Source organism: Hemiscyllium ocellatum, chromosome 5, assembly GCF_020745735.1.
Source record: "Hemiscyllium ocellatum isolate sHemOce1 chromosome 5, sHemOce1.pat.X.cur, whole genome shotgun sequence".
NCBI lineage: Eukaryota > Metazoa > Chordata > Chondrichthyes > Orectolobiformes > Hemiscylliidae > Hemiscyllium > Hemiscyllium ocellatum.
Genome location: NC_083405.1, coordinates 83,936,499 through 83,954,570, shown reverse-complemented (window position 1 = coordinate 83,954,570; position 18,072 = coordinate 83,936,499). Strand labels below are relative to the sequence as shown.

The window sequence follows — 18,072 nt, the reverse complement described above, 5'->3', positions numbered from 1 at the left end:
TGAAGAATTAGGGAAAGTGGGCACAAGAGGTAGAAAGCAAGAGAAATTACATGACAGAAGAGTCCATATGACAATAGGTGTAGAACTAGAAATAGGTCATTTGGCCCATTGAGCCAGCTGTTCAATAAGGTCATGGTTGATCTGATCATCCTCAACTCTTTTTCCACGTAACTCTTAATTCATCTACCTTAGCCTTGAATTTACTTGAGGATGAGCTTCAACATGCTTCTGCAGTAAAGATCCATAGATTCACTACCCTCTGAGAGAAAACATTCCTCTTCATCTCTGTCTGAAATCAGCAAGTCAAGAAAGTTCCTGAGTTTCTAATCAAAAGATGCAATGCCATTCTTCAAGCTTTACTGAAATCTCATTCTGACGATGTTTTGAGATCAAAGACAGACAGATACTGAATTGGCAGTGGGATGGAAGTTAACATGATAACCAGAAATTCTGACTGAACAGTCATGCCCTACAGAGTCAGTCTGCATTTAGTTGCCTCGGAGCAGTGAATGTGGTACTCTAAATTCAAAAACCGAGAAATAAAGGCAGATCATTGTTCAACTCTGGAGCGTGGTGCTTTCAGTCTTATAAGGGGAGAAGGTAAGAAAGTACAGGCATTATTGCTTCTGCAGTTGGTTGGAAGTTGCTTGAGAAGGTAATGATTGAGAAGTGAGGAAGTATATAGTGAAGAGAACAATATCACTGGAATGCTGAATGCATATTGGAAGGAAAGGGATGTGTGGTTGCGGGAGAAGATGAGGACAAGGAAACCTTATTTGTGGTATTGGGAAAATGATGAAACGGTCAAAGTAGGAGTGCAAAATGGTGCAGTTGGTTAAGGGATCTGCCAACCATGGTTGTGGGAAGTGGAATTGTTGGTTTGTGATGAAGGAATGTGTATTAGAAGCAGGTGACATCATCAGGACAGACATATTGGAGACAAAGAGCCTAAGAGAATGAATTAGTCTTTGAAGCGTAGCCTAAGTTACCTATGAGAGTCCTTGGACTTAGGGTTTATTTGAATATTTCCAGAAATGGAAACTGAGGAGTTGAAGATGAGGAAAGAATCTTAATGGACAATTGAAGCTAAGAGAAGGTTTGAAATTGGAAATGTATTTGACAGAACTTTTCTCATTTGAGCAACTTTGTTTCTCACCTCAAAGAAAACTGATTAATTTGGTTTTGGTGGAATTGTGATGGGTACTGGTTGTGCCCTGCTACCCAGGAAGAAGCAGAAATGAGGGTGACTCATGGGCAGTTAGTTACCATATTCATAGTATTCAGCTCCATTCACATCACCACTGTTACTGATACAGTCCATCCTGGTTGAAACCAGAAATTGAATAGCAACAAATAGCAAGTAATATTGCATGATATAAATGTCAGGTTATGGCCATTTCAGAAGTGAAAAACCTCAGCTACACACCCTCCCCACCCCTACTCAAAGTCCTCACAACCTCCACACCAACCCCCCCCAACCAAAACAAAATTGACCATTCATGGCTCTCCGTTGGCTATAACATATGAAGGTTGTGTTTGCAAGAGAAAGGCAGAGGTTGGATGTTCTGAGCTAAGTAACCTGTCTCCTATGTCCTTTAAAGCTTTCCACATGTCTCAGGGCAGGCAATTCAAATTACAATTTGTTGTTTCCCTGGATTGGGACTATTGCAGCAGTTTGCAGAAGCTGAGCACATTCAGCTAATGTGATGCAAGACTATGGCCTGCAACAATGTGCCAAGGTTATTTTGATAACATTTCTCAGCTCCATGGTATCTACTGGTCTGAAGAAGAGGAGCATTAGTGTCATGGTTTCTAAGTCACACAAGTCTAACTTGGAGATGTAATGCTACTCCTTCTTTGTGATTGAGTCAATTGCCAATAATTTTATACATAACTAATCAAGCAGTCCATCACTGCAAGGATTCAACACTTAAAGAAAAAGCTCAGCAACAGCATCTGGTAACTGTGGAAAGGATCTGGTCATGCTTAAATACCCTGAGACTAGATTTGAAACAAAAGGCTGGTAAACCAGTTCCTGTTGTTTGTGTCAAATGCCCACTATCTCATTTCACTCCTCAACGTGTTCTGCTCAGACGCCACCAAATTATGTCTTGAATTTGTTTTTTTTCATTTTCTGTGACTTTCCTTAGCTACTAAGGGCAGCTCAGTGGTTAGCACTTCTGCCTCACAGCACCAGGGACCCAGGTGTGATTCTAGCCTCGGGCAACTGTCTGTGTGGAGTTTGCACATTCTCTCCATGTCTTTGTGGGTTTCCTCTGGGTGCTCCAGTTTCCTCCCACTGTCCAAAGATGTGCAGGTTAGGTGAATTGACCATGCTAAGTGCATTAGTTAGGGGTAAATATAGGGTGAGGAATGGGTCTGGGTGGGTTACTCTTCGGAGGGTCGATATGGACTTGTTGGCCAAAGGGCATGTTTCCACACTGTAGAGATTCTAATTCTAAAAATCTAATTCTACTAATTTCAGTTTAGAGTGAAGGTTTGACAGCATCAAATTTGTAGATGTCATTCATATTTCTGTAAAATTCAATTCTATCGCTTTTCCGAATAACTATCCAACTTTCTCTGTATACATTCATAACTGTTCACACATCAGAGCCATCCTTGTTGAACATAGCTTTGCAAAGGAGTTGAAGTCCTTTTCATAATGAGGTGACTGAATTTGCACTCATTAATCTAAGCAGGCTCTGACCCAGGCCTCGCAAAGAGAAAATACAACTTCATATAATTCTCGTTTTGTCATCCACAAATGCAACTTGGTTGCTTGTTCGTAAGTGTAATGTAGATTGGATACAAATAATCATGGAATCCTTACAGTGCAGAAAGAGGCCACGCAGCCCATCAGGTCTACACTGGTCATCTGAGGAGCATTCCACCCAGACCCCTACCCTATTCCCATGACCTTGCATTTACCATTGTTATTCCACCTAACCTGTGCATCACTGCACAACTTAGCATTGCCAATCCACCTAACCTGCACATCTTTGGATTGTGGGAGAAAACCGGAGCACTCAAACACTGGATGAACATGTAAACTCCACACAGGCAATCACCGAAGGGCTGCAATTGAACCGTGGTCCCTGGCGTTGGAAGGCAGGAGTGCTAACTACTGAGTCAGTGTTGCACCAGCTAGTAATGCCAGAGGCCTGAGCTACCTCTTATTTCTTCATACTGTAGAGTTCTTCCGAGATAATTAGTATAGTTAGCTATCGCCTTGCATTACACTGAACATAAATTGCATTCTACAAAATGCTGGATTTGTGATAGTGTGAACATTTTGAAAACATTAGTGTGCAGTCCTGATTTAATGATTCAACTGCATCTGCTCAGGTAAATTTTGAGGAATAAATTAATCAGATTTACATAGACAATGAACAATGATGCTTAGAGCTTCCAATCATTAAAGGCGCAGAATGAAGCGCCTGCAGATACAGGAGAAAATTTAGCTGATGTTTCCTCTTTAGTGTATTCTCATCCCTTATACTATTTGTGTAAATGTTGTAATTATATAGCCTTTCAAATTTTTTTTGCAAATGCAAACCATTTCGAATATAAGCATCTCATGTTTATTTCCTAATCTAATCTAAAACTGTGTTAATATTCAAGGTAATGGCACAGTGGTTAAGTTAAATCGTTCATTGTGAGACACTTAACCTATCTCTTTTTCTTGCAGATCGTTTCACACAGTACAGTTCTAAAAAACTTCGACATGCGTGGAATAAGTAAGTGTATTTTTATATAGATTGTGGTTCCTTTCTACCTTGATAATTTTCAGGTTCCATCTTTGATGTACTTTTTACTTTGTTTTGTCATGGGAAATGAATATGATGTGTATATTTGGCAATATGTTAATTTCATAGAAACACTTTTTACATTAATCTTTACAATGGCAAGAATGAATATTAAATCTGTACAATTGTAAATTAGAACCAATTTCCTCAGTGAAACAGTTAATGCCTTCATTGTTGAAGGACACTTTCACATGCATAGATGGCAATGCAGCTGCCAACTATAACATCTGCAGAAGAGTAAGATATGCTCAGAATGGTGTGATATTAATATTGATATTTTCTATTTTCATCAACTTTGGTCATAGAAAAGATAGAAATAGCTCCTTTTAAAGTGAATAGTAAAGGGAAAAGAGAAATAATATATTATCCAGTGGTCATTTACATATATCTTTCTAATTTTGTTTAAAGGAAAGTCATTGCTTAAAGATTTATAATTGGTTTGGTTTGTTAATCAAGGATTATCACAAAACTTTATTAGAGGTGTGTTAATGGTTAAGTAGCTCGCAGTTTGTTTTACCAATGCAAGGACAAAGCAATAGTTTCACTAACCAGATGAGAGCATAACGATGGCCACATACCTTATTGGCCAAGCTCATGGAATACCGACTAGCATTCCAACAGAATCTGATACTAGGATTCAAGATGAATTAGTCTATTGAATGAATTAATATGACTGTAAAATGAAATATTACTGAAGATAACTGACAGAGCTTGAAAAATTACATGCGCTTGAAAAGATTGACCTATAGTTATTAATTATATAATTACATATTGATATTAGGGGCAATATATATATTAACACCAACTACACTTGAGGAAAGTGATGGCAAAGCCTTTCAATCTTTTGGGTTCTTGACATTTTTCCCATTCAAGCACTCTTTGAGGATAGTGTGCTGTGTTAGTCTTTTCTCTGTCTGGCATCTGAATTGGGCATTTATCAGGCATGTTTTAGCCAGAAATGATAATGATAGTTCAATTTTCTTCTGAAATCAAAGTGTTGACATTAATTCGATTGATGCGAACAGAACATAAATGGCGGAAGAAGTTTTGATCACCTTTGAATGTCAGGACATGAGGAGGAGCCGGAATGAGCTTTTGTGAGCCTGCACCACCATTCACTATCATGGCTGATCTTTGACCTTCATTCCACATGCCCACTCAATCCCCCTATCCCTTGATTCCATTACATTTCACGTCATCTTAGTCTTATAATATCAACCTGGTATGTCTAGAATATGTTCCTTTGCTCTAGTCTCAGTCAGGAAAAACATCAACTCTACATCTACTATCAGAATCCTTTGTTTCACTGAGATCACCTCTTTTTTTTTGAATGCCAGAAGTTATAGGTCCAGTTGTTCAGCCTCTCATTGCACAAAAGAACTCTATCATCCCAACAACCAATCTGGTCAACATATGCTCCACTGCCTTCAAAGTATTTGTGATTTTTTTTCTTTTTGGAAGTAAGGACCAAAACTGTGCGCAGTATTTCTAGTATTGCTTCCCTGAAGCCCTGTACAATTTGTAGCCAAGTTTCTTAACTCTTATACTCCAGCTATATGCAGCAAAATAACATGCTAGAGACACTTAAATAGAAATTGCTGAAAAAACTCAACAGGTCTGGCAGCATCTGTTCTGAGTTTTGAAGGGTCACCTGTCTGAAATGTTAACTTTGATTTTCTCTCCACAGATGCTGCCAGACCTGCTGACCTTGTCTGTGATTTAAGCATTTGCAGTTCATTTGGTTTTTAAATCAAAATACCATTTGTTTTCTGTACATGAATACTAACATTCCTTTTTTTACTACTTGTACAAGGATACTCATATCTCTAAACATTAGCATTTAATCATTTCACACTATTGTTTTTCCTTCTACCTTGTCTTTCCCCACAAAATACTTCATCAAACAATTTATTGTCCATTCGCTAACCCATCTAATTCATCTTTGTGTTCTCATTGCATTTTGTTGTTCCATCTATGTATCCCTATTCTCAGGAAGAGAGGAGGGAGAGTGGCATTTTTGATAAGGGATAGCATTACAGCTGTACTGAGGGAGGATATTCCTGGAAATACATCCAGGGAGGTTATTTGGATGGAACTGAGAAATAAGAAAGGAATCATCACCTTATTGGGATTGTATTATAGGCCCCCTAATAGTCAGAGGGAAATTGAGAAACAAATTTGTAAGATCTCAGTAATTGGTAAGAATAATGAGGTGGTTATGGTAGGGGATTTTAAATTTTCCAAACATCGACTGGGACTGCCATGGTGTTAAGGATTTAGGTGGAGAGGAATTTCTTAAGTGTGTACAACAAAATTTTCTGATTCAGTATCTGGATGTAGCTACTAGAGAAGTTGCGAAACTTGACCTACTCTTGGGAAATAAGGCAGGGCAGGTGACTGAGGTCAGTGGGAGAGCACTTTAGGGTGAGAAACCGTAATTCTATTAGTTTTAAAATAACGATGGTTAAAGATAGACCAGATCTAAAAGTTGAAGTTCTAAATTGGAGGAAGGCCAATTTTGGTGGTATTAGGCAAGAACTTTCAAAAGTTGATCGGGGGCAGATGTTTGCAGGTAAAGGGACGGCTGGAAAATGGGACGCCTTCAGAAATGAGATAACGGGAGTCCAGAGACAGTATATTCCTGTCAGGGTGAAAGGAATGGCTGGTAGATATAGGGAATGCTGGATGACTAGAGAAATTTGAGTGCTTGGTTAAGAAAAAGAAGGAAGCATATGTCAGGTATAGACAGCGTAGATCGAGTGAATCCTTAGAGAGCATAAAGGCAATAGGAGTATATTTAAGATGGAAATCAGGAGGGCAAAAAGAGGACATGAGATAGCTTTGCCAAATAGAGTTAAGGAGAATCCAAAGGGTTCTTACGAACACATTAAGGGCAAAAGGGTAACGAGGGAGAGAATAGGGCACATCAAAGATCAGCAAGACGCTCTTTGTGTGGAGCCGCAGGAGATTGGGGAAATACTAAACGAATATTTTGCATCAGTATTTACTGTGGAAATGGACATGAAAGATATAGAATGTAGGGAAATAGATGGTGATATCTTAAAACATGTCCATATTACAGAGGAGGAAGTGCTGGATGTCTTGAAACACACAAAAGTGGATAAATCCCCAGGACCTGATCAGGTGTACTCTAGAACTCTGTGGGAAGCTAAGGAAGTGATTGCTGGGCCTCTTACTGAGATATTTGTATCATCAATGGTCACAAGTGAGGTGCCGGAAGACTGGAGGTTAGCTAACGTGTTGCCACTGTTTAAGAAATGTGATAAGGACAAGCCAGGGAACTCTGGACCAGTGACCCTGACGTCGGTGGTGGGCAAGTTGTTGGAGGGAATCCTGAGGGACAGGAGTACATATATTTGGAAAGGCAAGGACTGATTAGAGATTGTCAACATGACTTTGTGTGTGGGAAATCATATTTTACAAGCTTGATTGAGTTTTTTTTTTGAAGAAGTAACAAAGAGGATTCTGAGGGCAGAGTGGTAGACGTGATCTATATGAACTCCAGTAAGGTGTTTGACAAGGTTCCCCATAGGAGACTGATTAGCAAGGTTAGATCTCATGGAATACAGGAAGAACTAGCCATTTGGATACAGAACCGACTGAAAAGGTAGAAGACAGTGGATGGTGGTGGAGGGTTGTTTTTCAGACAGGAGGCCTGTGTCCAGTGGAGTGCCACAAGGATCAGTGCTGGGTCCTCTATTTTTCCTCCTTTATATAAATAATTTGGATATGAGAATAAGTTTGCAGATGATACCAAAATTGGAGGTGCAGTGGACAGCAAAGGAGGTTACTTCCGATTACAAAGGGATCTTGATCAGATGGGCCAATGGGCTGAGAAGTGGCAGATGGAGTTTAATTCAGATAAATGCGAGGTGCTGCATTTTGGGAAAGCAAATCTTAGCAGGACTTGTACTTTAATGATAAGGTTGTAGGGAGTGTTGCTGAACAAAGAGACCATTGTGTACAGGTTCATAGCTCCTTGAAAGTAGAGTCGCAGGTAGACAGGATAGTGAAGGCAGTGTTTGGTATGAAGGGTACAAAAACAAACAGAGGATAACAAAGAGAGTAATAATAAAGGAGAGGATCAAATATGAAGGTAGGCTAGCCAGTAATATTAGAAATGATCGTAAAAGTTTCTTTCACTCCATAAGAAACAAAAGACAGGCAAAAGTAGACATTGGGCCACTTCAAACTGATGCTGGAAGCCTAGTGATGGGAGATAAGGAAATAGCAGGAGAACTTAACAAGTACTTTGCATCAGTTTTCACAGTGGAAGACATGAGTAATATCCCAACAATTAAAGGGAGTCAGGGGGCTGAGTTGAGTATGGTTGCCATTACAAAAGAGATAGTGCTAGAAAAGCTAAAAGGTCTTAAAATTGATAAATCTCCTGGCCCCGATGGGATATATCCTAGAGTTCTGAGAGAGGTGACTGAGGAAATAGCGGAGGCATTGGTTGAGATCTTTCAAGAGTCACTGGAATCAGGGAAAGTCCTGGATGATTGGAAGATTGCTGTTGTAACCCCCTTGTTCAAGAAAGGATCAAGACAAAAGATGGAAAATTATAGGCCAATTAGCCTAACCTCGGTTGTTGGTAAAATTCTAGAATCCATCATTAAGGATGAGGTTTCTAAATTCTTGGAAGAGCAGAGTCTGATTAGAACAAGTCAACATGGATTTAGTAAGGGGAGGTCATGCCTGACAAACCTGTTGGAATTCTTTGAAGAGGTGACAAGTAAGTTAGACCAGGGAAACCCAGTGGATGTGGTCTATCTAGACTTCCAAAAGGCCTTTGATAAGGTGCCACACGGGAGGCTGCTGAGCAAGGTGAGGGCCCATGGTGTTCGCGGTGAGCTGCTGGGATAGATTGAGGATTGGCTGTCTGACAGAAGGCAGAGAGTTGGGATGCGAGGTTCTTTTTCGGAATGGCAGCCTTTGACAAGCGGTGTCCCGCAGGGTTCAGTGTTGGGGCCACAGCTGTTCGCATTATATATTAATGATCTGGATGAGGGGACTGGGGGCATTCTAGCGAAGTTTGCAGATGATACGAAGTTAGGTGGACAGGCAGGTAGTACTGAGGAAGTGGGGTGGCTACAGAAGGATCTAGACAGTTTGGGAGAGTGGTCCAGGAAATGGCTGATGGAATTCAACGTGAGCAAATGTGAGGTTTTGCACTTTGGCAAAAAGAATAAAAGCATAGACTACTTTGTAAACAGTGAGTAAATTTGTAAAGCCAAAGTACAAAGGGATCTGGGAGTGCTAGTCGAGGATTCTCTAAAGGTAAACATGCAGGTTGAGTCCGTGATTAAGAAAGCGAATGCAATGTTGTCACTTATCTCAAGAGGGTTGGAATATAACAGCACCGTTGTGCTACTGAGACTTTATAAAGCTCTGGTTAGGCCCCATTTGGAGTACTGTGTCCAGTTTTGGTCCCCACACCTCAGGAAGGACATACTGGCACTGGAACGTGTCCAGCGGAGATTCACACGGATGATCCCTGGAATGGTTGGTCTAACATACAAGGAATGGCTGAGGATCCTGGGATTTTATTCATTGGAGTTTAGAAGATTAAGGGGAGACTTAATAGAAACTTACAAGATAATACATGGCTTGGAAAGGGTGGACGCTAGGAAATTGTTTCTGTTAGGCGAGGAGACTAGGACCCGTGGACACCGCCTTAAAATTAGAGGGGGTCAATTCAGAACAGAAATGCAGAGAGTGGTGGGCCTGTGGAATTCATTGCCTCAGAGTGCAGTGGAGGGCGGGACGCTAAATGTCTTCAAGGCAGAGATTGATAGATTCTTGATGTCACAAGGGGAGAATGCGGGTAAGTGGAGTTGAAATGTCCATCAACCATGATTGAATGGTGGAGTGGACTCGATGGGCCGAATGGCCTTACTTCCACTCCTATGTCTTATGGTCTTATGCTTTCCTTTATTGGTCAGAGTATTGAGTATAGCAGTTGGGAGGTCATCTTGCAGCTATACAGGATATTGGTTAAGCCACTGTTGGAATATTGCGTGCAATTCTGGTCTCCTTCCTATTGGAAAGATGTTGTGAAACTTGAAAAGGTTCCAAATAGATTTACAAGGATGTTTCCAGGATTGGAGGATTTGACCTATAGGCTGGGGCTGTTTTCCCTGGAGCGTTGAAGGCTGAGGGGTGACCCATGAGGGGCATGGATAGGATAAATAGACCAAGTCTTTGTCCTGGGGTGGGGGAGTCCAAAACTAAAGGGCATAGGTTTAGGGTGAGAGGGGAAAGATATAAAAGAGACCCAAGGGGCAAAGTTTTCATGCAGAAGTGATACATGTATGGAATGAGCTGCCAGAGGAAGTGGTGGAGGCTGGTACAATTGCAACATTTAAGAGGCATCTTGATGGGTATATGAATAGTAAGGGTTTGGAGGGATATGGGCCGGGTGCTGGCAGGTGGGAGGAGATTAAGTTGGGGTATCTGGTCAGCATGGATCAGTTAGACCAAAGGGTCTGTTTCTGTGCTGTACATCTCTATGACTCTGACTCTGTGCTAGCATCAGCCCTTTTTGATTGCGATAACTTTTATGAATTGCAACCTTGCCGCACCATTGTCATTGTTCGCCTGTGTTTACCCTGTGAGTTATATCTCAAAGGCTGTAATAAGTTTGTCAGACCCTATTTTCCTTTCATAAAAGCTTTTTGACTCTGGTAATATGAGTACCTGGGTATCTTGAAAACATTGAACAGATTTTAACATTCCCCAAAGACTGATGCCAGGCTAATTGGCCTGTAACTTGCTGTTTTCTCTCTTGCTCTTGAAAAGCAGCTTTATGTTTTACTGTTACATCTGTAGATGAGCATCCTAATGAAGTTTCAGAAATTGTTCTGTGATGTGTGGGCATTAGGGCAGGCAAGACTGACCTGGGAAACTTCATGTCAATGTTATTTAGCACATGGTACTTTCTTGCTAAGTAACTAATGTTTACTCCAAACAACTGTAATCTTCAATTCTGTGTTTGCTTTCTCTAAAAATTGGCAGCTACGAACAATTGAGGGCTGAACAAAAAATACAGGATCTCTGAAACCTACTCCATTTTTTAAAGACATAGTTCACAATTTACGTACATGTTCAAATTGCCTGCAGTAAGTGTGGTTCTCTTCACTTTTTTTGTTGTAAGAATGTAATTAACATAAGTCAATTTGCAACTGACTGTGTGGAGTTTGCACATTCTCCCCGTGTCTGCGTGGGTTTCCTCCGGGTGCTCCAGTTTCCTCCCACAGTCCAAAAATGTGCAGGTTATGTGAATTGGCCATGATAAATTGCCCGTAGTGTTAGGTGAAGGGGTAAATGTAGGGGAATGGGTATTTGAAGAGGATCATCTGTCACATGTTGAAGTCCTTTACAGATTGCTATTTATTTTTCAATACTAGCAATCATGAAATTAGATCATTTGAACACTTGACTGCGTGTTAGAGACTTGATGCAACTTTGCTTGTTCACAAAATCAAGGGCATAGTCTAGAATGATTTTTGTGTTGACATAGAGGAAGATGACATTAACATATGGCTTTCTTCTGCAGTAGTGCAAATGATCAACCTTGTTCACAGAATATGTAAACATATACTTGAAATGAGATTTGTGTTCAGATTTGTGGTTCATTGCTAACCATTTTTTAATCAAACACAAGAGTTTGTGAGAGAAACTGAAATTTGCACTTCACAAAATATACCGAAGGATTTTAGACTTCATTGATTTCTTTTGATTGGAAAAAAAGTCATTAAGTATATATTGAATATAAAAAGATTTAACAGCCTGATATAATGAATGTCTATTACATATGTTCAGAAAACCTGTTTGTAACATGGAATCTGTTGCTAGAAATAAGAGAAGTGGGCAATTTAACAATAGGTTTGAGATTCCAAAATTGTACTCTACATTGTCAAAGTGATTGAGTAATCCATCAATTTTTTTTGTTGTTAACAACAAAAGGTAAATGTTTTGAAATAATGACTTGATCTAATCATGTCATAATTATATAGTTGCATTCTTTAGACGAGATTCTGACTGCTTAAATTATTTATGGTTTTTGAACTCTACTAATTAAGAACCATCCATGTGTTTCCTAAAGGCCAGTCATACGTCAGTTGCTATACCTGTCTGTCTCGGTTAGAGTTTAACACCGCATTGTCAGTGTTTTTGTGTTCTGCTAAAAGGTGACTGAAAGATAGTGATTTGTGAAGTAACAAGATTTAACAATTAAGCTGTGATGGGCATTGCAATAGGCAAGTCTTTATTATCTCTTGCCATTTGTATGTATATCTGTGTGAACACCTTAAAACGTGATGGACTTTAATAGTGTAGGTAAATAATGAAATATTTAATTCCTTCCATATGACGGAGGAATGTGATATCGTTCACTTCAGTGCTTAGCCTTAGGCACTAATCAATCAAGGAAAGTCTGCATGGATTTCATAGAGTCATAAAGTATAGAAATAAGCCATTTGACCCACAAACCCTAAACTACATTAATTCCATTTACCTGCACTTGATCCATAGCCTCTATACACTTGCATTTTAAGTACTCATCCAGATGCTTGTTAAATATTGCAAGAATATCTGCATCCACAACCCTCTCAGGCAGTGCATTATTACATTCTACTCTGTCTACCCCTCATAATATTGTTTTCCCCAATTAGATAATTTACATTATTTTGTACTCTTCTGTCATCTCAGTACCAAGGCAAACCAACCCAGCTGATCCAGTCTCTCCTCATTACTGAGACTTTACATCCCAGGCAACATCCTGGGGAAATCTTCTCTGCCCCTTGTCTGTGGCAATCATATTTTTCTAATAGTGTAATGAGCAGAACTGCATACAAAATTCCATCTGTGGCCTAACCAATGTTTTAAAGTTTTAGCAAGACTTCCTGGCTCCTATGTTCTCTGCCTCAGCTGATTCAAACCTGAATATAGGTTAATGATTAAGAAATTTCCAAATTGTCAGAAAATTGGCTGAGATTGAAAAGGGAAGAAGAAATCCGAGACTACAGAATGAGATCAATGAACTGCTCAAGTGGACATAAAAATGGCAAATAGAATTCAGTAAGTGTGTGATAGTGCACTTGGAAAGGACAAACAATGCAAAGAAATGTACAAGAGAGTCTGAAAATTAGAGAGGACCAGAAGAACTTTCGAATATATGCTCACAGCTCTCTGGAGATAACGGGGTTGACGGATAAGGTGACCACCAAAGCATAAAGCATCTCTTTTTCTTGGGCAAGGGATAGAACATAAGCGCAGGTTGGTTTTACTAGAACTGTATAAAATAAACTTAGAATGCAACTGGAGTATAGTGCGCAGTTTCTCTCTCTCCCTCTCTCTTCCCCCCCCTCTCTTCCCCCCCTCCTTTCCCCCCCTCTTTCCCCTCCTCTCTCTCCCCCTCTCTCCCTCCCTCTCTGAAGTAGTCTTTGTGGGGACAGATGACGATGCAACCAAGTGTTTGAGGCCAAGTAAGTTTCACCAAGAGTGAGGAGCACTATCTAACCTTTAACCAGTTACAGCATGTTGTGGACAAGGGCCTAGCCTACTTCTTGACTCCTTGATCTTTCCACACTGCAGGAAGCTAATGAAGTGCTTGTAATACTCAAATCATATCAAGAAATGCTCCCTTGTGACACTGACACTTGCTACAATTTCAATTCATGCCCTTTTGATTATCAACAGTCTAAGTTTTCTTGTGGCGCAGCAATTGTGCCCCTAGTAGTTCAAGTCCCATCTACTTCAGAAGTGTGAAATCGTATGGGTTAATACAAGTTGGGTCAGCTGTCAGATCACTAACCAAAAAGTGCAGGTCTGAAGAGGTTATTGCTCATCCTTGAAGAGGGATGCCTTGTGTTATCATGAAATTTGAGAAAATGAAAATATTTGTGTTGTCATTTTATTGAAATTTTTTTGTTTTCAACATATGGATTATGTTGGAGATTGAAAGTTGAATGTAGCAATGTTTCAAAATTTTGTGTCATTTCTTACGGATAATTTAGAATTATTGTCACATGCACTCAAGTATACGGACACGTGAGTACAGTGCAAGGTGTACACAGTCACCTTTTCCGGTGCCACCTTGGTTACAAAGGTACCTTGGGACAAAATCTTTGGTATAAATTAGAAAAGTGAAGAAATAAAGGTAAAGGTTCAGTATTACAGCCCTACTAAAGCAGGGGCACCATGCTGAGCTTCACCTCAAGACGGGAATTCTCGATGTTTGCATCCTTAATTTAGGAGGCAGAAAAGGGGAATCATCATTTTATTAGTTTGTTAATGTGTATTAAGTTCTGAATCGATGATGGTAATAATGTAATCAGATTTTAGGTATTGATTGATTATACTTTGTACATGTGAAGAAGAGGCAGCCAACACGAAGGAAGTGATTGTTCAGAGTAGGCATGTACGTTCAGTGGCAACAAAGTCTCCAGTGGTGCAGTTTTGTTTCTGTTTATTCTTCACAAATAGACATGAAGGTCCTCTAACAGCAGGCTCCAGGCTGAGGGATTCTGTTGAGCTGTGCTGCTGAGCAGTTTTTTTTTTCACAGCCAATAGTTCTGTACAGTAAGAACTCGGGAAAAAGCTGTAGGAATCAAGATATAGCTCACTGTTGAAATGAGGGTTGAGGAAGACACCTGGGAGTTTTTGAAGAAGGCAATGACCAATGAATAGTTCACTACACAGAAACTGAAGCTTAAGTCTGCAAGCAGTAATTGCTTAGGGGCCCTGAGTTTTCATTGGGGAAAAAAAAATCCAGGTGAAGAACAGATAGCTGTCTATGAAAAACCAAGTGTAAGTGCTGGAGTGCAGCTTCCTGAATCTAGAAAAATATAGTCCTAGGAAAGAAGCTGAGCCACCAGAATATGGGTTGTCATTGAGTTAGTCTATGCCAGAGTAGGCCTTAAGGAAGGTTCAAGATTAGGTTGTCAAAAGTGAAGCATCTTCATCCCTCGTTAAGCACTAATAGGATTTGGTGACCCATAGTGTCACTAATTTGGAGGGAGACATTACCAAAAAATATATCGGATCTATCTCGATGGTATTTGCTATTTGATATGGCCTGTGGGGAGGTGGGTGAGTTCAAGCACAGTCTCTCCATTACCCATATTTGCCTGATGTTATATTTGAGATGTTAGAATCTAAGTCATAACTATTTTTCTAGAATCTGAACTTTTCACGTCAGTAATATTTGCCTGGTTGTGGAGGTTTTATTTGTAATAACCTTGTCATTTTTAACTAAACAAACCTGGCTGAATTATTTCTAACAATAAACCAGATACAGCCTTAGCCTTTTATAATTGGGCACATTGTCTTTCTGGTCAACTTTAATTTGGAATGAGTTGTGATGGAACAGGCATTTAAAAATAAATGTGCATTCCTGCAACCATGGTCATCACAATGTAATGTTCCCTATGTGCCTGACCTCATCCATGAGCACCTAAAGGCCCACATTTATCAGACAGCAGTCACTGCACATGATACTCTGGCACTGGAGTGCACAAATTATGTAAGTTATGTTTCATGGAAAGTTGTAAAATCCCTACAATGTGGAAGCAGGCTATTTGGCCCATCAAGTGCACACTGACCCTCTGAAGAGCATCCCACCCAGACGCACCCCTCACCCAGTCTCTGTAACCCTGTATTCCCCATGGCCAATCTACCTACATTTCCTTCTACACTACAGGGCAATTTAGCAAAGCCAGTCCACCTATCCTGCACATTTTTGAACTATGCGAGCAGACCCAAGCAGACGCCAGGAGGATGTACAAACTCCACACAAACAGTTGATTTGCATTGGAATTGAACCCGGGCCCCTGGCACTGTGAGGGAGCAGTGCTAACTGCTGTGCCAGTGAATGTGTGGGGCTACTGAGTTGTGAATATCTAACAAGCAGGTGGGTCATGTAAAGATTTTGTTAACTTGCTGTTCACGTGTACAGGCTGTTGTGGAATGAATTCTTGAGATATAACTTCCATTGGATCAGTGGTGCTGGAAGAGCACGGCAGTTCAGGCAGCATCCAACGAGCAGCTGCCTGAACTGCTGTGCTCTTCCAGCACCACTGATCCAGAATCTGGTTTCCAGCATCTGCACTCATTGTTTTTACCTTATAACTTCCATTGGTCTGGTGTGATAAAGGAAGCACATGGTGAGGACAGTGCAGGAGAGAGAGAGAGAGAGAGAACCTGCACAGTTACTGCCTTTGCTGTTTTTGAATGTGTGTGTCGCTGGACATCGGAGTGCATCTGGGAAAATTAACAAACAGTGAAATTCACAACTGATCTTGGAGGAGTCAGTTTGGATGAAGTTCACAACACAATCAGATATGTTAATTGTTGTTTTAAGTCTGTCCGAGAGAGGCTGTATTAGTGAGTACAGTGAGTTCTTTCTTGATTATCTGTTTTTGGAGATAAGTCTCTTGATTAAACTTAAAATATAAGCCATAACTATTAATTTAACCTGGTGCAGTGTTTTGTAGAGGAATAAGATGATATTTTCTGGGTCTATAGATTGTGAAGGAGCAAAAATGGCCTTTGCAGTGATATGTTGTTCTTGTCAGATGTGGGAGTTTAAAGAGAGTTTAGGAGTTACTGCGGATTATATCCGCCATAAATGCTGTTGGATGCGAACCTTTCCAACCGATCCACTCGATCTGATGAGACAGATAGAAGCGATGAGGAATTTGCAACAGCAACAGTATGTGATGGATGGCAGTTATAGGAATGGGGGAAAAGTCTCAGATACAGTCACATAGATGGGTTAATTCCAGGAAGGGTGAGAGAGGTCAGCACCTAGAGCAGGAGTCTTTTGTGGATATACCCATTTCAAACAGGTATGCTGTTTTGGAAAATGTAGGGGGTGATGGATTCTCAGGGGAGCGTAGCACGAACAGCCAAGTTTCTGGTATTGAGACTGGCTTTAATGCAACAAGGGGTACATAGGCTTCCAAGAGATCAATTGTGTTCGTGGATTCTGTAGTCTGAGGTACAGACCTCAGTGGCCAGCAGAGAAAAACCAGAATGGTGTGTTGTTTCCCTGGTGACAGGATCAAGGATGTCAGGGGAGAGGGGCCAACAAGAGGTCATTGTCCACATTGGAACCAACAACATAGGAAGGGAAAAGGTTGAGATTCTGAAGGGAGATTACAGAGAGTTAGACAGAAATTTAAAGCGGTCCTCAAGAGTAGTAATATCTGGATTACTCCCAGTGCTACGAGCTAGTAAGGGCAGGAATAGGAGAATAGAGCAGATGACTGCATGGCTGAGGAGTTGGTGTATCGGAGAAGGATTCATATTTTTGGATCATTGGAATCTCTTTTGGGAGAGAAGTGACCTGTACAAGAAGGGTGGATTGCACCTGGTTGGAAGGGGACTAAAATACTGGCAGGGAAATTTGCTAGAACTGTTCAGGAAGATTTAAACTAGTAAAGTGGGGAGGGTGGGGCCCAGGGAGATAGTGAGGAAAGAGATCAATCTGAGACTGGTACAGTTGAGCACAGAAGGGCAGGCAGGGACAAAGTGGTACTAATAAATTAAACTGCATTTATTTCAATGCAACGGCCTAACAGGGAAGGCAGATGAACTCAGGGCATGATTAGGAACATTGGACTGGGATATCATAGCAATTACAGAAACATGGCTCAGGGATGGGCAGGACTGGCAGCTTAATGTTCCATGTACAAATGCTACAGGAAGGATAGAAAGGGAGGCAAAAGAGGAGGGGGAGTGGCATTTTTGATAAGGAATAGCATTACACCTGTGCTGAGGAAGGATATTGCTGGAAATACATCCAGGGAAGTGATTTGGGTGGAACTGAGAAATAAGAAAGGGATGATCACCTTATTGGGATTGTATTATAGACCCTCTAATACTCAGAGGGAAATTGAGAAGCAAACTTGTAAGGAGATCTCAGTTATCTGTAAGAATAATAGGGGAGTTATGGTAGGGGATTTTAACTTTCCAAACATCGACTGGGACTGCCATAGTGTTCAAGGTTTAGATGGAGAGGAATTTCTTAAGTGTGTACAAGACAATTTTCTGATTCAGTATGTGGATGTACCTACTAGAGAAGGTGCAAAACTTGACCTACTCTTGGGAAATAAGGCAGGGCAGGTGACTGAGGTGTCAGTGGGGGAGCACTTTGGGGCCAGCGATCATAATTCTATTTGTTTTAAAATCGTGATGTAAAAGGATAGACCAAATCTAAAAGTTGAAGTTCTAAGTT

The 18,072-nt window shown here is 40.5% G+C and overlaps 1 protein-coding gene across 4 annotated transcripts in view; it reads left to right on the top strand.

The window, feature by feature from the left end:
* cdk14 (cyclin dependent kinase 14) overlaps positions 1-18,072 on the top strand; it is a 657,100-nt gene that overhangs the window by 423,777 nt on the left and 215,251 nt on the right. For all 4 annotated transcript variants that reach the window (XM_060824928.1, XM_060824931.1, XM_060824929.1 and 1 more), the window contains one exon: positions 3,692-3,740. In XM_060824928.1, the coding sequence (XP_060680911.1) occupies positions 3,692-3,740 (49 nt within the window). The remainder of the gene's footprint in view (positions 1-3,691; positions 3,741-18,072) is intronic.